The sequence below is a fragment of the Alosa pseudoharengus genome, unplaced genomic scaffold (genome assembly GCF_046254945.1).
Source record: "Alosa pseudoharengus isolate Yale_2024_CS ecotype anadromous, Long Island Sound unplaced genomic scaffold, YU_APseudo_1.1 YU_APseudo_1.1_scf_13, whole genome shotgun sequence".
NCBI lineage: Eukaryota > Metazoa > Chordata > Actinopteri > Clupeiformes > Clupeidae > Alosa > Alosa pseudoharengus.
The window spans coordinates 578,518-603,479 of NW_027468598.1; the positions used below are offsets into that span (position 1 = coordinate 578,518).

The window sequence follows — 24,962 nt, forward strand, 5'->3', positions numbered from 1 at the left end:
TGGAAGAGTGTGCATGTTTGAGGGTTGCTGAAGAGTGCTATGGAGATTGCATTATTTGCAAAAAATTTAGACAAGATATCCTTTATAGTGCAACAAACAGAAACTTAAAATAATAGGGGCTGTTACCATGTTGTTAGTCGCTATTTTATGTTAAAATGCTGATTATGCGGCTTAGAATTCAGAATTGAGCTTGGTAAACAAACTATTCAGAATCAGCACCCTCAAATTAGGTAAGAAGGGTGGTTTACCAACTTTTCCTCAAATTTGCCATCAGAAGTTCTCTTCTGTGAAGGTGCTCTCCCTCTAATACAGTAGGTTCCATAAGTGCCTGCAGAAAGTCATTCGTTTCTGACAGCACTACTCGACCAGAGTTAGACCAAGGGAAAACAGGTTCTGGGAGGGTGTTTGACTCGAAAATTTACTGAAATTACTCCGGACAATCGCTTTAAGTTAATCCATCATTAAGGAATATAAGAAATATGGCAAGTGTGCAAATCTGCCTAGAGCAGGCCGTCACCCCAAACTGAGTGAACCGTTCAAGAACAATAATGGTGGGGGTGGCCACCAAGGCACCTATAACAACTCTGAAGAAGTTAAAGGGACACCAGGCAACGTTTTCGTGTTAATTAATCATCTTCGTAAGTCGGTATATGGTTAAATGACTCATTACGGGGCGAATGAAGGCTCTCTCGCCTGCCCCTACTGCATGTAGGAAGAATATCCCACTTGCAAGTTCGGTGTATCCTACCCGCCGACCTTCAGTCTCAGGGATCAGTTTACATCCTGCATCCCCAGCAGAGAGGCAGGCTAACGAAACGCTAGTGATTGTTGCAAACGTGTGTATAATGGTAGAGCCGGCGAATAAGCAGTGAAAACCCTTGACGGAAGATGCAAAGAAAAGGAAAAGAGCTTCAGACCGACAGACCGAGCGAGGGCTCGCACACGTATCAACATGTACAGACGGTAGGGGGAGCTTCGTAGAGAAAAAGCATCAGGCTTGCCCGGTATCCCTTTAAAAGCTTCAGCAGCTGAGATGGGAGAAACCATGCATACAACAACTTTTGTCAGAGTTCTTCACCAGTCAAAGCTCTATGGGTGAGTGACAAAGCTCTAATTAAATCTCGACTCAAAGTTCACCCAAAGACATGTGGGAGATTCCAAGGTCAAATGGAAAAAGATTTGTTGGCATGATGAGACCATTTTGGCTTAGAACCCTAAGCTGTTTTTAGGGCATTTTCACTACCTTTATTCATAAGGATTTATTCTGGTCATTGTAAGTGCCACACACATATATTATATATTCTTTTTTTCAGCAGAGGCTAGGCTATCCAGATCTACCATCAAATACAAAAAGCGTATTATAAAAATTCTTATATTTTGACATGTATCTTACCACAGCAAGCTCATAGCTCTACATGCATTTAATTTGTGTGTAGGGCAGACTGTCCTGAATCTGGCAATATAATTGCCATGTTGGAGGGATACTCTGGGGCTGAGTAATTTACAGAAATATGTGGTGTGTGATTTACGGAAATAAATGCCATTTTTTATTTAGTGATGAAAAATGATCTTTCTGCGCTCCATATCTGTGACACGAACTGATCTGACCTGACTTGACCCGAGTTTGCGTGTTAGCCTGTGTGTGTATGCACTCATAATGATTCAAAACTTTATACTGCATTGCCATAAACAAAGTAAAGTCAAAAAAGGTGTTTCTTTGTTGAACAAATTGGGATGCAATGTGAGCCTTGAATTGGATGCCATGCAGAAATTTGCTAGGATCTCAAAACCGGATTATGAACATGCTTTGCCATAGAGAAACACACGATAGCGTTGGATTATAAACATGCTTTGCCACAAAAACAGACAAAAACGTGGGGTAAGTCCAGCTATATGAAGTTATTATTTTGCTGTCACTTCGTCTGTTTTATAACCCAGAAGGATGTACTTGGTATCAAATGATAGCTCTGTGTCTCCTCTTTCATCTGACATATCTATCCGATCACGGGTCCGCAAGTAATTCAAACGAGAGTAATGGGAGTGCAGCGTTGGTTTGTGTACATGACGTTATTATTTTGCAGTCACTTCGTCTGTTTTTATAAGCCAGAAGGATCGATATACATGATACCAATGAATAGCCCCGTGTCTCCTCTTTCATCTGATATGCTTGCCATATCTATGCGATCACGGGTTCGCGAGTAATTCAAACGAGAGTGATGGGTGCGCAGGTGAACGCAGAGAAGTATAGGCTGTAAATATGATGCAATTTGATTTAATTTCATGATTTTTTTTTATTTTCATACTTGATCGTACAGACAAGTGCGTGGTCTCGTTGGAAAGCCCCACTTCTGCCCTGTCACGCTATAAAGGTTTCATCTTGCTGCAATGAACAGTTCCGGAGCAATGTAACAGAGAAGAAAGGGTGTGTTTTTTGACGCACTTTGCGTCAATCGGGTTCTAAGGGTTAACACATACTATTTTTGTAAAGTTGACTTCTTAATGTCAGAAATGTAAATCAAATTGTCAAATTGACAGAATACCTGAAAAAAAATAACCATTTACAGTAGGCCTACATTAACTCTGGAAATCTCTGCATGAAAATTCTGTTCTCTGAAAAATCCTGGTGACCTCTCCCTCATAACATCAAATAAGCACTACAATGTTTCTTTTTTTTACTCCGAATTCATAGCAAGTAGCCTAATGTCATAACCCACATATCAATACATAAAGATTGCTCTGGAAATGCAAATATTGGCATTTGCAAAACTCTGCGCTCTCCGAGAAGCTTACCCTTTAGTTGGATACTATGAAATGTTATGTTAACCACCTGCATTAGCCTACACGGACAATGTAGCTTCCTTTGTCACCTTATCAACGACCAAACTAGCTTGCAAATATATACGTAATGTTAATTTACGGTAATTCTTAATCTCTTAATAGTTTTCCATATCCCTCCCCGTCCGTTTACCTTTGCAAAAGACCTCCTGAACGGTCGACGGCTCAACGAACCAGACATGCAGAATGAATAGGGGGAATGAGAGGTCAGTGCTGGTGCTGACTTGCGCCATTAGGTTACAAATTCTATCATTCCAGCTTGCTAATGTTTTAGTTAATGGATGAAAGCAAGGAAATTGAATCCTGAGTTGAAAACTGGTTGAAAACTTTTCAGCTGGTTCAGAGCTTACTGGCATGGTAGTTCTTCTTTGTGCTCCACCTACTGGAGGGGCATGTTTACAACTGGCTTCCAGTAAGTCAAAGAATTGACTTTAAAGCACTATTGCTTGTTTATAAATCAGTAAATGGAGCAGGACCTAAATATCTATCAGACATGCTTCAGCAGTACACACCTTCTTTCCATCTTTCGGATGACATCAAAAAGGCCCCAATTGTAGCCAGTTTTAAATCTAGACTTAAGACCAAACTGTTCTCAGATGCTTTCTGCTAACTGCGCTGAGTTACAAATTATGAATCTGACTTGTTCTACCTTGTCTTTTATTAATTTTTTACTACGTTTGCCTTTGTTTTTGCTTACTAATTATTCTAAATGATTTTACCATGTGTAGGCCTATATCATTTATTATTATTTATTTATATATTATTTTTATTATGATCTTTACCTTTAGAACTATTCTTTGACTAAATTGCCCTTCTATGTTTTTATTTGTTACTATTGTTTGGTTTTGTAAAGCACATTGAGTGACCTCTGTGTATGAAATGCGCTATATAAATAAACGACTTGAAAACAGCTAAGTTTTACATATGCGCAGTCTACATGCACTTTCGTTTCGTTTTTGTTTATGATACAGGCAATGCTTTCAAGCCCTGTGTTGCTAACATACCTAGGCTGTGTAACTAAGGTCTAGCTAGCCTATTAGTGGGTTTAATTGAATTTGAGTAATAGGATACTCAAGCATTTACATCTGAGATAGTTTGTAATTCCTGTAGAGCTCACCAAAATTATAGATATGATACAAGACACTTATCTGCTATAATCCAAGATAGATTTTCTTCGATTTTTTGACCATTTATTTTACCAAATGACATGGGAAACATAATTCATTTCATCCACATATTCTTATGCACCATGCACAACAACGCTACTAAGTTAGCTTAAAACCGTGAGAATCAAGCCAGCGTCACGGGCCGTCACGGCATTAAAGTGACAGGCACTCAATTCGACTTGCACAGCACTAATACAGTGTAATGGCATGAAAGAGAAGTCTATATAGTTTATACAGTGCTGTGCAAAAGTTACCCATGCTGAAATTGGCTAAAGGGAGGAATAAAAAACATATTTTGCCTTTTGTTTTAATGCCTTAATTAAAAAAAATAGGACATCAATTATTTTTTAATGCATCATGTATCGTAAATAAATAAATGTTATTATATATAAATGTCTTAGCTTATGCACAGCACTGTATATTCTAAATAGTAATAGTTTGTACAGTGGCCTACAGTTGTACAGTGGCTAATACTAATAATGTAAATGAAAAAGGTGAAAGAAAAACATGAATAATCCTGTTCAAGTACTGCAATAATCATGCTTTGTAAATGCTTGTGTTAATGGTTATGTCATAATTTGTAACTCAATCTGTCCATCATTTCTTTCACAAAATCCACCAGAAGTCACCATTTAAGGAGTCATTTTTTCACATTTTTCTCTTTTTTTTGGGGGGGGGGCTTCCTACGATCAACAGCACTGCTGCTGGAAAAAATTCTAGGGGAAACACTGCACTCAATGCGGCCTTTGATGCACGGTGACAAAATTTCGGAGGCGCGTGACCCCTCACATGCCATGTTGATGATGACACATGCCACTGTGTGTCAACTTGCTCAGACGTAATACAATCCTTTTAAAATCCTTTCACACATGTTTTTTTCACAAGTTTACTGCTATTTACCACTTAATTCTGTCTGAATAGGATAAGAAACAGCATACAGTATCTTAACAGATAGTAGGGAGCAGTACCAATGACACTTACTGAGTATCTTGCCAGGTAGTAGGGACACCATCCCTTTCTACGCCCATAATCCTTCAAATCATCCAGGTTGTATACACCAGCTGAAACTGGCACCTGCCTTCCCACTGCATCAAACTCCTGAAACATTCAGACAGGAGGATTAAAACAACATTCTTGTTTGAGATTCAGCTTTCCAGAGGGGTATTTCACAAAACCTAAATAATGGATTAAGCTGGAATTGTTTGGCTATTCTGGCTGAATTTAGCCTTGACTTGGTTTCACAAAAGAGATGGCACATAAGCTACATGAGCTACCATGTGAATTTGTTCTGTGAAGTTAGCCTGGTGCCCACCAGGCTAACAGCCAGACTTATTTCTTATTTTGCTCGCAAAACACCACAGATAGTCTATATAATGCCATGGGGTAATCATTTTAGTTGTGATAGCCTAGTTATTTTAGAATTATTAACATTGTTGCTTGCTTCTTTTGTTGATGGATGTTTGAGGAATAACCTACAGCAGTAGTTGATTGAGAATGGAGGGCAAATTTCCAAAGGTGTTTTCAATGAATTCGGTGATAGACAATATAAATCCTATATAGGGGCAATTCCGCCCAAAACTGTCACATCCATAACGGCAACACAATGCCATGGTATTTAGTTGCCGTTCTGAATGTGACAGTTTTGTGTGGAATTGCCTAGTCATACTATGTGTTTCTGTACAGTGGTGTGCTCTTTTCTTAATGAAGTCGTGTGCCTAGATGAGGAAGCACTCATGTGGGTGCACACGTAATTATGCATTCACTTGGTCCACCATGCCTACTCTCGCTGTTTTACAGAAACAGCCATGTTTCCCCATTCAAAAAAGAAAATCTTCCATTCGGTTTTAGTCTACTGTAAATCAAAAGCTGTTGTTCAACTTTGTGTGAATAACACTATTTTCTGTGACTTTTCATTCCAACTGTGGGTTTCTTTTGAGGAATAATGAAAACGTGGACACATCCTGAATCACTTACATTACACTTGGCTTGACCTAGTCGCTCCTACCCATCCTGGATTGGCATTAATTAAATGTGTTGAGCTAGGATGACCAGACAACGCTAGGTCAAGCCTCCATTTATCTCTCATCTTGGATTTCTTAGTTTTGCTTTTGTGAAATAACCCCTTGTGATATTTTTAGTCATGATAAACAATATTGGCACTAATGTTTGTTCTTGCACTTTACTTCATAGAAGCAGCAGGATGGCAGGCTGGGGTTACTATGGCGTTGTGCTCGAATATACGAAGCAGTCAGACTGTGACACTTCCCATCCACCTCCTTCCCAAAACGCAGTGAACTGACCTGAACGAGCACATGGAGATATAGCAAACATGCAGTTAATCAATATAGTATTTTCTTCACATAATGAACAGAACAGTTGTGAATACACACCTCTGGATGAATACACAGGTTTTTTCGGGAAGAGAGAGCCAGTGCTAATAAGTTATTTTCCTTGCCAGTCTCTTTAACATAAAATTCAATAAGTTTCCTCAGTTCCTCCACAACCTGACAAAAAGAGGAAAGACCACAACATTAAAGAATTATCAGTGGCATCTTGATGTCCTGGTAGTAAAAATAAACACTTCTCACCTTCTCTATCTCAGGCACTGTCCGTGAACAATAAATGAGTTTGGTTACCTCCAGGGGATGAGCCTGTATAACAAAAACAATCTTGTTTGCTAAAGACAGAAACAACTTCTAACTGTATGTCAATAAGTGCATGGGTATGGTTACTCACTCGCTGATATGCAACAATTAGGGACAGAAGAGAAACAGTTTTTCCCGTCCCTGATGGCATCTCCAAAACACCATGTCCCTACAGAGAAGTTTTTGTATGTAAGGGAGCACATGACAAACTGTTTTCCATCAAAGGGGGTTAAACAATATTTCTTACCTTAGCATCAAGTGTTCTCTTGAGTTCCAGCATATAAGAATACTGTTCAGGGTAAATGTAGTCATACGGAAAGTAAACCAACAGCCCTTCAATATTTAACCTTGAAGAAATAAAAATGAGGATTAAATATCTTCCAAATCTCCACGATCTAAAAAAGAGCACCACTTTGAACAACAGAAACTATAAGAGACTATAACTATACTATAAGATATAATGTAAAATATGACTATTAACTAAATATCACAACAATAAATTAAAAATCAAGGAATTGGACTGAGATCCAAGCTTTCAAGATGTTTTCATAATCAGCTATTATCAGGGTCCAGGCAGTGCAAAGCATCCCAAATAGGGATGGCACAAGACCAAAAATGTAGTAGGGTCATTCCGTGTCAAATCTGGGCCGCGTTTATAGAAAAGTTAGCAACGGCGTCAAAACTCATAATAGTCCTCATGGTTCAGCAGTCAACAAAATAGCAGTAGCCTTGCCCTATGTGTGGCGGCTCCTTCGAGTGAACCTGACGTCAGTGAATTGCAAGTGAGTGGCTTGCGACAGTGTATAGGGAGGGAAAGTGAAAACCAGTGCCCCAAGTGGTTGCGAGCAGCTCCCTAGACCTATTTTTAAAAAAATACCTAATCAGCAGTTATCCACCAAAGATATTTTCAGTGTGTATACACTAATAATCTACTAACTGTGAAAATGTCAGGCTCTATTTTTTTGCCTAAAAAAATCGAAATTGCTCATTTTGTTTCATAAACGGACTACAAAAGAAGACACGTGACTTTACCCTTCGACGTTACTCACGGTAGCATGGTTTGTTTATTAGCCTGGTTAGCATTGACACTTAACACTTACTGCCAGCTCTTCATGTGAGTAGGAGCTAGGGTTACCAACTTTCTGATATGAAAATAAGGAACGGGGGGGGGGGGGGTGAATACACTTCAGTACACCGGCATCTACTTCAGTTAGTGGGGGGGGGGGGGGTATTGAAATTATGTATGTATTATTGTACTAAATAGTGCATCATTTTACAAAATTGTGAGCCATTATTATACTAAAATGCGTACTGTACATAATATACTACATTCTATACACAATCTAGTAAAATGAGATCATAATTGAGTAAAACAAGTGCACAATTTGGTCAAATGAGCGCACATTCTCATAATATATTTTTAAAAAAAATCTTGCAATGACGCCTCCAGGGCTCCATATTGAATTAATGTAACCTACTAGCCTACTCATTTTATATCTGGTGCAAAACAAGAATAATTTCGATGCTAAAACACTTGATAAAAAATAACTGTTTGTAGCCTATTTTACTCAAACCAAACAACTCTGAAAACTGAACTGGCAGATATATGCTGTCTTGGAAAAAAATACATTTTGAACATCACAAGCAGCTGTAGAAGCTCTGAATTTGGTGAAGCCTTATTTTATTTCTGGCTTTTTTCTGTCTCTGCAGCAAGTAGGCTAGCCTATTTGTTTATCTTGCACAGATGCACTGTAAAACTCTGAGCAAGACATGTCATTTCATGCTACTAGGCTATCAGCGTAATATACGTGACTCACAGTGGCTCAAACGAAAAGTGCATTCTCTGTTGGGATAGTGATGACAGACAAACTGAGAGGGATAAAGGACAGCAGCAAAGTTTCCCTTTATCTCATACAAATCGTGAATTTTTCATTCAGTCTAACTTATAATACTGGTCATGGATTTGCACGAGTTGATTCTCAATAATACGGAACAAAATGCGTTCCGTATCAGTTCAATACGGAACACATCTTTTTCCTTGCAAATACGGGACGATTCCGTATTTTACGGAACGGTTGGCAACCCTAGTAGGAGCACAACATAAGTTATCCTGACATAAAGGTAATCACACGGTTTACATCGTGGTCTGTTATTACAAAAATATGTTAAGCGAGTCAAGCAAATTGCCCATTTTGATCAGTTAGAGATGAAGCGCCCAAACCGGTGACATCGCATGCAACTGTAGTTCATTATCACCATATTACAAAAAAAACTCAAAACAATTCAACTGATCCTAAAAATAAGGTATGACCAATAGAAGCTATAGAGGTGACCCCAGTGCATAGCAAATGGAAGGCATTAAATAAAGTTCCCAATGTGCACCGAGATATTTTTTTCTAAAAAAAAATCCCATCCACTCCGCTAAACTGTAGGAATGCAACCAGTAGGTGGCGATGAGAATACTTTCCCTCCCTATTCGAAGCGTTTTCATTTAGGAGTAAACACTCATAAACTGCTAAGCTGGGAAAAATCTATAGCAACCAAATCAGAGTTTGTGAGGGAAACTTATGTTTAGTTTCAACTGCAGGTAACTGAATAAAACTGCCACTCCTCAGACTGTATCTAATGTCCGTCTACTCTGTTGCACACAACCTGCTGCAGGAGAAATGAAAGGGGTTAGCCCCGATGGTTTTACCGTAATAACTTTTATGATGACCTGTCTGGAACTGGAGCAGGAATAGTTAGCATATTTTCTAGGTAATATTACAAAACCCAAGCTAACGAAATGCAAATTACTAAAATACAACTTAGAACTAGGCCTACTTATGTACTTGTCCCACCGAAGCAGGGCTCTAGAGTGTGACCTAATTTTTCAACAGTGCGACTAAAAGGAATCTGAGGTCGACCAGCCCTTTGAGGAAAAAAAAAAGTTTACGTGACTCTGAAAGTCTACCTGGGCCCATAACATGGTCTTAACCAATCAGAAATAAGGAACGCGGGACCCCCATCTGATTGGCCGTGGTCCAGACATTCCTGTATGTGTGTGTGTGTACGTTTGTGTGTGTGTGTACGTTTGAGAATATGCTAGTTAGATGAGAGATCGTCGATGCGGAGGTAGTCTTCGGTTAGCTAGAGGCCAGTAAACCAAGGCCCATCAGACTTAGTGGAAACAAGATGAAGAGAACGCTTGACAACTTCTTTGTGAAGTTAAGGCCCGATTCATCCGAAGGTCATAGCCAATGCTCTGCCACGGAGCCATCAAGTTCCCATGTTATGTAATATTATCTTTTTATTTGTTTTAGGAATTTATGCTGCCTCAAAAAAGGCATTTTAGCATTTTAGTATGAAGTTCATATAACACTTGCACATTTAATTTAGATTTTAAAATTTAATTTATCTTGAGATATTTTAAGTTTTACATTTAAAGTGAAGCACTTTAAGCACCAGCAGGTTTTCAATAAGTTACCTGCGTTCTGAAATTTTGCTTCAAATAAAGAACTATGTTGAACATATTGTTATCCAAATCATTTACCAGTCAATATAGACAGGCAGCTATTTAAAAAAAAATCCTGTAAAACTGCAATGGAATGGGGTCGGAAATTTGGGTGCACCTAACTTTTGTGCTGGTGCACCCAAGAAAAAAAGTTGGGAGCACCAGTGCAACCAGTGAAAAAAGTTAGTCTAGAGCCCTGCGAAGAGTTTGTTTATTTGTGCCATTTTTAAGTGCAAACACACCAGCACAAGACGGCTCTAGATAGGGCTGAGCTTTGCTCTGCTAAGGTTAAATGGCGGATCATTCATGAGAGGATTTCGGGGTGCAGAGATTCAACACAGATCCACAGATCTTGTTAGAATGGTGAAATATATTCATACCGCTGACATTATATTAAGGAAGAAGTATAGACAACCAAGCTCAAGTACCTCAGTGTAGCCAGATGGGCCTAGTCTGGAAATTAGGGCTTTAAAAAAATATCGGTGCAAATTATCGAAATTCTGTTATCGGACCAATAATAATATTTTAATTTTTTCACTTATCGGTCAATAATATATCACCCGCCGATATATTGTGCATCCCTAGTTGTAAAGAACTAAAAATGGTCATTTGTTGAATTTGCAAAAAAGTTATTTCAATCAAAAACATCTTAGCCAAGTTACATGTTAACATAGGACCCCTTCATTGACATCACCTTCACAATTCTTGCATCCATTGAACTTGTGAGTTCTTGAAGAGTTTCTGCTTTAATGTCTTTGCAGAATAGCCTCCCAGAGCTGCCAGAATGTCAAAATAGCCTCCCAGAGCTGCTGCTTGGATGTTAACTGCCTCCCACCCTCATAGATCAGGGACCCTAAAGGGGCCTACCAGCTCTTTCCTCGTGATTCCGGGCCAAAAACATCACTCCCCCACCTCCTTGCTGATGTCTCATGGTGATGCCTTGTTGGGACATAGTGGCCATTCACCAACCATCCATTACTCCATCCATCTCTAGGGTTGCACAGCACTCATCCGTAAACAAAACTTTGAAAATCAGTCTTCATGTATTCCTGAGCCCACTGCAACCATTTCTGCTTGTGAGCATTGTTTAGGGGAGGCCAAATAGTAGGTTTAGGCACACTTGCAAACTTCTTGAGGATACTACACCTTGAGGTTTGCGGGACTCCAGAGGCACTAGCAGCTTTAAATACCTGTTTGCTGCTTTGCAATGCCATTTTAGCAGCTGGGGCCTGTACTACGAAGGGAGCTTAACCTACCCAGATGTAACCCAGGGTTACTTTGTTAAACCAGGGTTGACAAAACCTGGTTATCTTAAGTGGTGTTAATCGGTACTACGACGCTGATTATGAAGTTGATTTGTTGAGCCGGGGTTAACCTGTGCGCGTTCACATAAAAGGGGCGGGTTGCTTTCAATGATGACGCGATCACCTTATTTTACGGATGAGGAATGCACAATTATTATGACAAGTTATGAGGAATTAAAACCCACTCTACGACAAAAATCAAATACGTCGGCAGTGAGCAAAGCAAGGCTGTTGGCAACGTATTACAGATCGGGTAGCCTAAATGCCTAAAAGTAAAGTTTTATTCCCACATGTTCTTCAAATATATACAGTGTTACGGAGGATTAGTAGCTTACGGAATGTCTGAAATGAGTTGAAATAAAATAGCCTAATTTGAGTTCATAGAAAGGCCTACAGATGCAACCCAATTCAGAAGTGGGCATATAGATTACAGTAATAAGGATAATTGAATGTTTAAGTAGCCCCCATTGACTGATTTAGTGTGCCTAATCCTGTGAACATTTCAGATGCAACACCATTGCCAAACGCACATGGCAGCAGGTGAAAATGAAACACAAAAACATTATTCAGAATAGTAGGTTTATATAGTTATAGCTTGCATTAATATTTCTTATTTATGAAAACATGTAGGCCTAGCTTATAGCATTCACTTGGCCTCTGTTTTACAGCTAACAAGAAACAGGTGTCTTCGAACACTACTGTAGGAGGAAAGGCACCAGAGTGTTTTACAGTAGCAGAGGAGTTGGCCATCGCAAATAATAGTGGAAGGCCGATTATGGAGGGGGTTGAGGGCATTCGGTCGGATTCTGGTGCTGCGGAAATGTGTAGCCTTTATGTGCAGGGTACAGTAATATGACATTCAATTCAACAAGTTTGTTAAAATGGTGATTTTTATTTATTAGGCCTACTGTAGGCTATGTCCGATTTATTTTAGGCTATTCTTGCTCAGATGTTCAGCATAGCCTACTGTAGGCCTATGTCCGATTTATTTTAGGACATACAGTATTCTTGCATCACCGATTGAATACATGAATGTCCACGTACGGGCATTGCTATGAGACGTCTTCCTAGATCATCTGACAAAGATAACGAATTCCCTCGGCTGACAATCTATATCTTCATAGAGAATATCGTCCGGGTAGGCTATATATATTTTCTGGCGGTCTCTAAAACCCCTCGCCCTGCGAAGAGAGTCCCTCACGATTTGCACTCCAATGTCGTATGGATTATCCAGGTACGCCGACATGTCTCGGGAGAAATTGTTAGTGGAGGGGTGGTACTTATAAAGGGTGTGGTTAACGGAAACCTCGGGTTAACCAAGAACATAACCTGGTCGGAGCAGGTTTGAGATGCAGCGCAAATTGCCATGGCAGCATACCTCGGTTAAAACTTATCCACCTTTCGTAGTACGGGTTAATCGGGAAGTTACGCCACACGTGATCAAGTTACTCTCGAAGTTACCCAGATAAGCCAGAAACCCCGCTTCGTAGTACAGGCCCCAGCTCTCTTAAAGCTGCAGTTGGTAAGTCTGAAAGATTGAGGGGACTTAATCTTGAATGTTTACAACTCTCATGCCCCTCCCCCACTACCACCGAGCACCCTCTCATCGAGTTTCTGCTCGTCAGTGCGCACCAGACTGCACCAGACTGTGATTGACAGTCAGATCTCACACAGCCCTGCTCTGATTGGACCAAAAGAACCGGGAGCTGTGGATTTGTGCAAAACAAATAACAGGCTCTAGGTGGAGGTAGAAGTGCTGTTTTTTTCTATAACCAGACTGATTTATGTTGACTTATATATGTTTTTCCTGTTCATGACGCATTTTTTGACTGATGCGACTTATACAGTGGGCATTACTTTGAAATGGCCACTTCATTCGCGCATTACGTGACGTGAAGCTGCGTGAAGCTTTAGTACTACTTTCAGCCACTGTGCGTCGCTCTGCCACTGTACGTCGCTCTGTCAGTAGCTTGCCTGCCGCCCCTTCTAAAAAAGCAGGAGGCTACCTTTAAACATAATTGTTGCCGAGAGGTAGCCTGGTGTTACCATCCTACGTACTTCCGGCCAAAATTTGATTTCAGCCTCGCACGTAGTCTGGCCCAACCGACAGTATGCGGTTCGCGTACGACCGCGCCAATCAGCGAACAGTTGAGTGATGACGCGGAACTTGCCTGCCGAGTTGCTTGTAGTCCAGCGAAGCTTGTAGTTCAACAGCATAGCAACAATGGCGACGGAGGAAGAGACGCTAGAAGCTATTCACAAAGTTGTCTCAACTCTCGAGGGCATTACGCAATTAAAGCAGGAACAAGAGGCTTGTCTTGTCAATTTTATAAATGGCAAGGACGTCTTATAACTCTCCTTCCAACTGGCTTTGGGAAAAGTTTGATTTATCAGATGGTGATAGCTAAACCTAAACGCACAAGTGTAGACTACATGCATCACTACTTATCATGTTTTCAAATAAACGTTTGCTGCTTGTTATTCTCCCCCCTACTCTCAAATTACCTTAACAAAATCAATGCGACATAGGCCTAGGCCTACTTAAGGAATGGAATGTTAGCTACTAGCTACCCTACCCTACCGAGCGGGGCTCAAGGCGAGGCGGTGTGTCTTGACGTGAGCTAGCCGGTTACCGAGCGGAGCTCAAGATAAGGCTGCTGTGATTGTGCTTGACTGGGACTAGCGGTTACTGAACTGGGCTCAAGGTAAACCGCTCCGTGTTTGACAGAGGCTAGCCTGTGGCCGAGCTGGGCTCCAGGCGAGGCTACCGTGCTTGTGGACAGTAACGTTAGCCAGTCACCGAGCGTGGCTCAAGGTAGGCTGCGTTGTTTTATGCCGAGGCAAGCTCCAGGTTAAATAACACGTAGGTCGTCAGTACAATCCAACTTATCCGAGAGTGTAGTCTGAACAGCCCGTGGAGAATAAGCTCCGACGAAGTCACCGGGCTGCGTAGAACAACAATCGTCTGATAAGCAGCGAGAAGAGATGAGAGGGAAAACTGGCGTGTGACAAGAGCTGATATAATCTCGGCGAGACTGTATCTTCCAGACTGTATGACGAAGAGAAATGTAGTCACAGGCGGTAAGGACCAGGCTAGCCGAGAGGAATCCCAGCCTACGAATTCAATAACAAAAAAAAATCATGCATAATTAAAAATGACCTCGATTTAGGCTACTTGGGTATGGCATAAGGATTGGCTACACAGTGGTTAACGAAAATCGAAATCTGCTTTTGATAGCCTACCGGTGCCGGTGCCGGTGTCAGTGTTGGGAGTAACACGTTACAAAATGTACAATTCAATTTTCAGTAATTCGTTACAGTTACTGAATAACTGTAATGTCCATTCCTGCATTACTCTTGATATCTCTAATATATTGACTTATTGTTTCCATAGGCATGCAGTGATTGCTTATTGAAAATATAGATTAGCCTAGACACATTATTTCATTGCAGAGATATGCGCAGGATAGAGCCCGCATTCTCTCCTTGCACCGCTCTCCCTCAAACAGGTTGGCTCCAGCCCGCACCTCCCCTACGCAATTCAAAACAGTGTCTTCAAGAACTGTTCATGCAGACTACAATTGGTGCGGTGTAGCCTACACAACTTTGTTCAAAATTGATCCAATCAAGTTAACTTTGCAAAGTTAGTGTTATAGCCTACTTATCACACTGTTGTCAATCGCAAACGCTAATTTATTCTAACGTCTCTCTACGGAACTACCTGCTTAATTTGCTGAGGATGAAGAGAAAGCACATTTTTGATAATTGAGCCAGTAGAGAAATAACTGTTCAGAACTAATCTGTAGCCTAAGGTAGGCTTCTGCAGAAAACAATGTTGTTGGCAATTTAATACTATCTAGCAACGTTTTTAACAGGCCCCCTAATTGCACGTCTCTTCATTTGAGAACACTAAATAAAGAAATATTTTCTAATCAGGAAAATGTTTAGTTTATTTTTCTTTCGGTCCGCGGTTCCATAGGCTACCATTCAATTGCCGCACATTATCCGCAGACTAGCAATCTCCTCGTTGAGGAGGCCCGATAAGCCTGCAGATCATAGACAGATAAAGCATGCTCTGGGAACAGAACACAGTTTTTTCTACGGCTGCAAACGGGATTCACTCGCAGTTAACCAAATATTTCTTAATTAGGGCAGGGCAGGCATATTTCTGGCTATTAAATTATTTCTCAACTAAAGTCTACTAAAGTCTGTGGTGAAGTCTGTGTCTGGTTTTCCAGGCTCCATTTCTTTTTACGAGACACCCTGCTCACAAGAGCCATCTGCTAGTTCTTTGGGTTGTTGCAGCGTCGTTGCAGCGTCACTGGAGAAATACAAATTAAAGTCACGTGATTCCGCTGGCCAATTTGAAGTAATGCCCACTGTGTGTTGGTTTCAGTGAATATGATCAAAAAAATATTGCCAACTGCAGCTTTAATCCTATGAATTTGTCTGCCAGAAACCTTCCTTATTATGCCTTTGTCTGCACGAACCCGCCTGTGCTCTGACTCAGCGACAAATTTCTTCACAGTAAGTTTTTGGGAAATATCCAATGTTTTCATACCTTATCCAAGGTAGTACAGAATTTCACGCTTTTCAGCAGGAGAGAGATCCTTTTTCTTTCCCATATTGCTTGAAACCTGTGGCATGCTTAATAATGTGGAACATCCTTCTTAAAGTGTAATGTTGTTTGAAACTGTAGAAGAGGTATAAAAATAGCGTTTTGTAGCGGCAAAATAATATGCCCTTTTCACTTCCACGCTAACGAGTTTTGACTAAAAACGGTAACATCGAACTTTCTTAAAACACATCCGAATGACATGATTTGGATGTCAACTCAACGTATGTACTCCCAATCATCCGTAAATTGATCTAAAGTGCATTTTACTCCGGATAATTCCTTTAATAGCAGGGGGGATTATCAAAAAAAAAAAGGGCCTAATTGATAAGTGGTGGATAGAAGCACCAAAATTGGTTTAGACACTCTTTATGATGTATCTCATCATTTGAGAAGGGGTGCCCAAAATGTCTGGTTCATTTAGGTCGTTTTTTAACGGAAAATCCAAGATGGCCACCTAAAACGACCCAAGGATAAAAAAACATTACATAGTTGGGCATCATGGTTTATTCTGCTACTTTATTATTTTACATTTGATATATATATATAGATGGTTAATTAAGCAATATAGCACGAGAGTGGGGTTGGTCATGGATATTCCCACGGGTGTTGTTCGGCCGTAGCCACGAGGCCGGAGGCCGAGTGGCGCAGGCAACAACAGCCGTGGGAATATCCATGACCAATCCCACGATCACGAGTGCTATATTGCTTTTATACAACAATTCTACCACAAACTAAATAATCTGAAAACACCCCATTATTGTTTAAAAATGTTAATTTCGACATCGTTCTTACGCATCAAAACATAGTTCCCTTTTCAATAGACAGCGTCTTGGTTGCTAGGTAACCAACATTCCAGATCCCTCGTTACGGGTCTTTGTGGTTTAAATGTCTTCTTGAAAGAAATGTTGAAAGTTGGGCTGAAATCACATTCATATCTAGGTTTGCTGCATGCATGTTACAAGGACACTGGGCCATGTAATTTAAGGGACATGGTACTGCAAAAAAACGGAAACATAGTCTACATTGCAGAACCACTCAACTTTATTAATTTATGGTGAATAAATGTTACACTACACTGACGTGACGATGCTAGCACGTTAGCAGCGGTTAGCTAATTATGCTAACGTTAGTTATCTACAAGTCTCCTCCAAGTGACAATCATATTATACACAATGCTGGCAATGCTGAGAGCATCCTCGTTTATCTTACTTACATTGAGTTGACTGTGTGGCTTAATCCACAGATGTGGTGAAGCACTGTTTCGTTATGGTTTGCTAAGGAGTAACCCATTGCTTGAAATAGTGGAGGGATGGGATGAGAACATTGTGTCAAACATTGTGTCAAATTGTATCGCGGAGTGATTTATTATTAGCTGTGCAAAGTCTGAGTTGAAATGTCCAGGGATATTCCAACTCATGGAACGTTTCTCGGCCAATCAGAAACAAATAAATAGTTCCATAGAACCCAATTGTTGTATAACAAATAATATGTGCAAGATAACCCATGAAAATAATAACACGAGTTTCTTGTTTCTCACTTCTCTTTCCGGGACGGTAGTCTCAATGTTGCAAGGTTGGTTTTCCGCCTGGGGACGCTAGGCGCAGCAGGGAAAGTCACCATTGTCACCGGAACAGGTCATTTAACTATCCAAATGATTTCTAAACTGGTTTATTATGTTGAAATAGTTGCCAAGTTCCCCTTTAATTATTTATGCATGCATAACAATTTTTTTTAAAAACTTTTGGAAGAATCACTTAATAATTTTCAAAAGACTTATTTTATTGCTAAAATGTCCACATGAGCAGAGATCAAGCCCTAAATAGGGACACAACTCATTGACCAAATGTTATGTCAGTGTTAGCGTTAGCATTAGCCAATGTAGAACCACTAGCTGGGTTCTAATTATCAAGCTAAATCTAGGCAAACAAAGGCATCCCTAGGCTGATAGTCCTCACCTGGGGTGCGTATTTGTGAATCTGATATTTCGGGAATAACATTAAAAGCTACGAAATTTTGATTTGTATGACAGTAACGGTAGCCAGCTAGTATTTAGCTGTGCAGTATGTACATTTAGTAAACCTCCCTCATGATAACTTAACGTGCTAGTGAGGGAACTAGCAGCCTAGGCTTTTAGCTCAATTACTAGCACGCTCGCCTCCCGATCCGAGGTGCTAGAGAGCAAATATACATTCAGCTAGCTCAAAAAGCACAGAAATAAATGTTCTGTCTTTCAGAGAAGTATACACTACAACTCCAGCTGTTGCTTGTCAACCAAAGGCCATCATAGTGCCAAAAGTTAACCAGACCAATACCTGTGGTGAACTTAGCAAAGGAAATAACAGAGGAGGAAAAGTAGGCTGAGCAAGCAATCAAACTGATGCTTTACTTCAGCCAGAACTGTCTGACCCACCTGCTATAAACTCACTCCTTCCTCTCTTTCATGAAAAAGCTGCCAGCTTTGCCATGGTCAGCAGTGGGCAAGTTACTTCAAAAGCGTAATGCATTATTACAGTGCATGAAAATGCACTGTACTGTTCTTCCTAGGCAACTTATTATTATTCCGCTTACCACTTTTTCCGTATGCAATTTCTCTTGAACAGTTTAACATAGAAACTTCATTCAAACTTTGTAACGTAGGTATTCAAACGGACCAAGCTGCTATGTCTTTTCAACTTTGAAACTTTTATACTTTTTAAACTATTACAGAAAAACTTCTTAACCTATTACAGAAAACTATTTAAACTATTACAGAAAAATCCCCATAGACTTAACATTGGCGATTGTGACATCATAATACGGCCATTAAGCAAATGATGTCTGCCTATTTGTATAGTAAGTATAAGTTAGTGCTGTCAAACGATTAAACATTTTAATCATGATTAATCGCTGAATTCCTATAGTTAATCACGATTAATCACATATTTTATTGCATGATTAAAATTCTATTATTTCGCATTTCTGAACTTTCCATGAGTCCATGTTAACAATATAAAGCAATTATTGTGTATCTTGATTAGGATTCAAATGAAAGCAAAGCAAGTTACTTCATTAACTTAACTTTAAGACATAGGTCTATTAGATTATTTCAAATCAAATTTCAAAAGATGTGCAGCAGACCTGAGGCAACATAATATATTCTTCAGAAATATAGCTAATAAAGGGCATAACAAACATAAAATACTATTTTCATTATCTTTGAGTTCAGTTGAAAATAAGGAACTTTTTGGCATGAGTGCACTGCCATTTTATAGGCCTACAGTCTATGGTGCACTGTCACTTGCCACACACATCAGCGCCGAAGTTTTTAACACGCAAACACTGGATGAACAATGGATTTTATGGAGCGGCGTCGACCAAATATAACTGAATCGTGATTTACACAACGGCAAAGTGTGATGCTGGTGTGCAGAGTTGTATTGAAAAGAATGGAATCTAATGTACAGTAAATGAATGTCGAAAGCAGAGTGCATCGCGCTCATGTCGGCATCGGTGTCCACAGCAATTTAAAACACCATTCAGCTGACCGGGAGTTCAGAACTGTGTTGGTGTTTATTGTACGAATCTACTCTTTGGCTGGCTTGTAAGCCCAAACAAGTGTGTGCAGCATGCCTTTACGTAGCCTACTAAAGGCGCATCATCATAAAGATTGATTCTAATGGGAAAGACAGATAGCCTAATCACATTAATTTACAGGCCATTCAATAATTTTACTAACACGGCAGTTATAAATTATTATGTGTATGTAACTTACTCATGTCGAAACGATGTAGGCTACATTACAACCCATTCAGCACGTACTAGCTACACTTACCATATCCCATGTAAAACGGTTAGCTTGCTAGCTAGCTAACTGTGGAACTTCAGTATAACAGGCATAGCCAATTATCTCACCTAGTTGTAGGAAAAAGACTACGTTCATATTACAAGTGATAAAATGAATGTGTGACTTATGTTTAGTTGATGTTATGACATGTAAAGTTAAGCTTGGCGAACTTAGTTATAGTCAGCCACGGGCAGTTTGACTGTGCCTACATTCGTGATACTCCTGTTAGTAGGCTAAACTGGAAAGAGCAAAAAATAGGAACATAATGGTCACATTAATCCCATAAACACACAGATAATTCTTACACCAACCTTATTTTGTGCCTTTTATTCACGTTTGTTTCAAGATTTAGTAAGTATAACCCCTTTTCGCTCCCCACTTCTATGCAGCATAGGTTTCCATTATCCAAACAGCTCCCTTTCCCCTAAAAGGGGGCGTGTACAATACATGCAGCACGGTCTAGCTAGATCCAGTGTGGTGTTGTAGTTGTTCTAACTTTACTAGTTGTTGCAACAGCTTGTGAAAAAACGACAAAGTTTGTTACACCAAAAAGAATGTTAATCTCGCGATAAAAAAATTTACGTAAAAAGGTTTACGTTAACGCCTTTAATAACGCATTTAACTGACAGCACTAGTATAAGTATATATACTCTTTTGATCCACTGAGGGAAATTTGGTCTCTGCATTTATCCCAATCCGTGAATTAGTGAAACACACACAGCACACAGTGAACGAACAGTAAGGTGAAGCACACACTAACCCGGAGCAGTGAGCTGCCTGTGTAAAAGAGTTAAAAATGTAGTGTATTGTATATGATTTTCGGCAAAGTAAAACAGCCTTGTAATAGTTGTGAATGGGAGCCACCCTTGGCCATATGGTGTACTGCAGATCTGCTGCGTGTTGTCTTGTGTTGCCTCCCTACCCGATCAGAGTAGCCATATGCTTTTGATCTGGTAGGTTCACTGTACAAAGCACTCCACCCAGTATATCAGTTTTCTATTGATGTTTAAGTTGATAACTTTGATGTTTCCCATGTGTTATACTATTTTACATGCACTGTAAGGATTGTACTGCATTTAGCATGTTTTGACAAAAAGTTTGTTAATGTTTTCCTTTTGACTAAGTTTCTCCATACTGGTAACTAGCCATAAACTCCGCTAGCCATGTCCATGCTTTTAATGTACTGTCTTATCTAGCATGCATGGGTTGAACTGCGTAGTTAAACATGTATTGGAAATAATATTACTCTGCGTCTCTCATGTGTGTAGTATAGCTTTGATATGTATGAGACAACAATGAATGTTAAGCGAGTTATCCCGAACGTAATTAGCTGTAATTCCATGTGTGTAAACTTGTGTCTGGCGTGCCTTGCTTGCTAGCAAGCGAAAGTGTACAATGGAATATTTACGTAGTAATAACGCAATACATGATTTATATGTTGCTTGTGCAGATGCTGTACATGTGGTACACCGAAGCCTGAAGGCAATGTTTTGATTTATTTTCTTAAAGGTATGTGGCTCCGTAATGTAAATAGGTTCTAGTGAAGTGCTGTAACTTTATGCAGTTTAGTTATGCCCATTCTATATAGGAAGTTAAATGTCATGATTCAGATAAAATTATGCATTTTCTATTACTGAAAGAGTAATTAGCAGAGTAGCCGTATGCTTTTGATCTAATGCTGATGTGGTACACCGAAGCCTGAAGGCAATGTTTTGATTTATTTTCTTAAAGGAAAATGAAAAGGAAGAAAAATTCAACATTTCGCCTCCCCCTGATGCTTGACCACCGTTACACCTGCTACAGTGGCGCTCGGGGAGCAGTGAGGGGTTAGGTGCCTTGCTCAAGGGCACTTCAGGCATGAATGTGGGCATGGGAGAGCGGTACTCAACCACTTCCCCCGCCCACATTTTTCCTACTGGTCGGGGATCAAACCGACAACCCTTCGGATACAAGCCCAAAGCCCTAACCAGTAGGCCACGACTGCCCCTTAATTTGCTTCTCCTTTTGCCCATCTTAATGGTTCAAACTTCACATATTCTCCATCAAATAGGCTACATGTCTAGGCTACATGTCTATTTTTTTACATGAAAAGATAACAACATAACATAAGTGTTTTAGTCTAATATCACTCACATTAACAACATTGGAAGAAGCTTCTACTAGGCTACATACTGTAGCTGAGGCTAGTCAACATGTCTTTTCTTTTGAATTCTCAAAGTTTCTTCTAGCCCACCTGTCATATCCCTAGGGGTCATTCAACGTCAATTCAACCAGGGCCCACACACTTAGGTCTCGAAAAATTCAGAAAAAATCACCAGGTGATATCAGGGTTTCCGTTGACATTGGCCGGGAAAAAAATTAAATGTCTGACAAAATTAAATATCTCCGGTCAAATTGTTCAATTGAAATTGGCTAATAATCCCATTCCCTGAATATAACACAATATGAATTTGAGAATAAGCCTAAAATGTAGGTCCTGCAAGAATATGTCCTTTGGTTATGTTTTAAAGGAACAGGCTCTTCCATGTGAAAGTTATGCGCAGTTAAATGCATGCTGCATTTCAAATAGGAAGCGCACGCTTAAAACGTCTGTTAAGCAACGAACGAATGAGTGAGACGGTTCAAACATGGCCAGGCCCAGGCAGACTAGCCTTAAAAGCTTTTTTCAGAGGCCAGCTGCGATGGATGATGGTAAATCGCTAAGGCCTGGGTTAGGGTTAGGGTTAACCCAGTGATACAGACATGGGTCTCACCTAAGCTACTCGAAATTAGGCTGTTGTTAGTGATGTTAGGGTTGATACCGAGGCTCCAAAGCGTGTGTCAAGAACGTCAAGCCATTCCCAGCAAAGCCCCGCATCGAGACTTGAGTAGTATTGGTGATTTGACGTTGTTTGACTCCACTGCTTCGACTTGTGGTTCACTTTAGAAGGGATGCTTCAACTATAAAGATGTCCCATACTTGGATGCGTACATGGGTTGTTGTCAGTCAGTTCACTGCCCTTTGTTCATCAAAAATACTACCCAGTTAAAGCACTTTCACTCCCCTCTGTTCATCAAAAACACTCAGTTACAAAAGCACTTTGCTCTCTTCTGTAAGTCATTTTACCCATTATCGAGATAATGCATTTTCGCAGATCACCTTCTACTTCATTTGTTACAAAATGAGAAAATATTTAAACTCAAGAGAGTTGCACTTTGGGACACTGTGTAAGGGGTTAGGTTAGCGATCTTGCAACCTGGGTTTGATCCTTATCTCGAGTAATTCAATTTCACAGTTCGCCTACTTGTACAAAGAGAGGAAATATTTCAACATAAGGGAATCGCTTGTATTTCCAAACGCCTGCTTGCTTATGAATGTAACCAAATGGTGCATTCTGTGTTGCTTTCGTGTTAGGATTTTTTCTTTGGTTGTATTTGTATAGTAGCCTAGGTGTCCTAGCATTCGAATCCCCGAGAAATTAACCACTCAACACATCTGGCTGGAAAGTTTCAAGAAGCTTTATCTCGCCATCACTATAGCTGTTGTAGCCTAAATTAAAAGTTTAATGAGCATAAGTCACGACTTGTTGTAACAGTGATAAATGTAAATAGCCTGTGGTGGTGACACAGCTTTTAAAACATTTATTTTATGTACTGGAGTGAATGCAGAACATGGGCTGTTGCGCAAACAAACGAATTAGGGGGTTGATCTACATCTCCGTTCAGCTATGGTTTTGCTAACCGCGCAATAAACACTTTTTGAAAGGTTCTGTCCATTGTTAATGTGCGATATTTCTCCATGTGGGGTAGTGTCAAGCAGTGTGATAGCCTTGCAGGTAGGCAATGTTCACCTCATGTAAGTCAGACAGAAGACGGGCGCTACTTTCTCTGGTATTTCTAAATACGCAAACTGCGTTAAAACGGTGTGTTTAGCAGTCAGACTTTACATTTTTCCGGAGGGACAACAAACCCCCGGACCCTCGCTGACATCATCCGCACCCCCTCTCAGAAAATATTATTTTCACCGTCCCTAGTATTCACCGTCCCTAGTGAGCCACATAGCAACAAATCTCATTCTTAGCTGAGCTCAAAACTTGAGAGCCTTCAATTAGCTACTGTTCTGACAGTGTGCTACAATATAATTGTTGCGCTAAAAGCAACCCTTGTGAAGCTTTATGACACTTACTTCATTTCTGTTCAACAACAAAAAAAGATCGATACACTCCAACAAATGATGTTTCGAAAAGTTCAGACCGTTCTTCTTCTTCTTCTTCTTCTTCTTCTTCCTCCTCCTTTGGCGGTTGGCAAACAGCTTTAAAGTGCATTACCGCCACCTTCTGATAGGAGTGTGGGTCTGAATATACATCCCTCTATTCCAGTGTTTCTCAAACTTTTTCAGACGAAGGACTGACGTTTCAGACGGACAGACGTTTTTCCTGCCATTAATAAAATTAAAATGAAAACAGTGAAATTAAAATGAAAAACTCGTTTTGCCATTTAATTTTCAAAGTGTCAGTGCAATTAACCTGCCAAATTTAAAAATAAATATATATAAATAAAAATTAAATATATACATTTGGCTTTTAATTTTCCTGAAAAACACGATACATTTGTGACAAAAATAAAAATAAATTGAAAACGTCTATTTGTCATTACCATCCTATAGTCAGGGGGCCAATTCTGAAAAGGGCTTCCGTTAAGACTTTTGCAGACATGTTTTGGTACAAGCTGTCACCCTATTTTTTTAGGTAGAAGACACCCATAGGTAAGAAATTAGGGTGGTTGTCAAGCTGATTTTTTTTTTTGTGTGACTTGTACAAGCAATTTCAGGCCAATTTTTTGGTTTCCTGCTCAACACGACATGCCAGCAATAAATGTTGAATATCTCCACAACCACAAGGACCATATACATAAAAAAAAAGGTATCAAATGAAAGCTAACACTCATGGGCTGTCTGCAGAAGTGTCAGAATTGACATTTATTGTACAGTGTAAGAGACAACAGAACTAGAACATGAAAAAAACAATCTCCGCCTAAAGAGAACCAGTTTTCAAAGTGAATATCAGCTTGGAAACATAGCATAGTATCCCAAAACCTCT

At 39.9% G+C, this 24,962-nt stretch overlaps 1 protein-coding gene across 1 annotated transcript in view; it reads right to left on the minus strand.

The window, feature by feature from the left end:
* ercc2 (excision repair cross-complementation group 2) overlaps positions 1-24,166 on the minus strand; it is a 144,751-nt gene extending 120,585 nt beyond the window's left edge. The window contains exons 1-7 of the mRNA XM_076281800.1: positions 24,050-24,166; positions 6,894-6,993; positions 6,738-6,815; positions 6,590-6,652; positions 6,392-6,505; positions 6,185-6,301; positions 4,983-5,099 (exon numbers count right to left, since the gene is read on the minus strand). Coding sequence (XP_076137915.1) covers positions 4,983-5,099; positions 6,185-6,301; positions 6,392-6,505; positions 6,590-6,652; positions 6,738-6,815; positions 6,894-6,993; positions 24,050-24,054 — 594 coding nt within the window. The 5' untranslated portion in view covers positions 24,055-24,166. The remainder of the gene's footprint in view (positions 1-4,982; positions 5,100-6,184; positions 6,302-6,391; positions 6,506-6,589; positions 6,653-6,737; positions 6,816-6,893; positions 6,994-24,049) is intronic.
* Between the last annotated feature and the right edge of the window lie 796 nt (positions 24,167-24,962).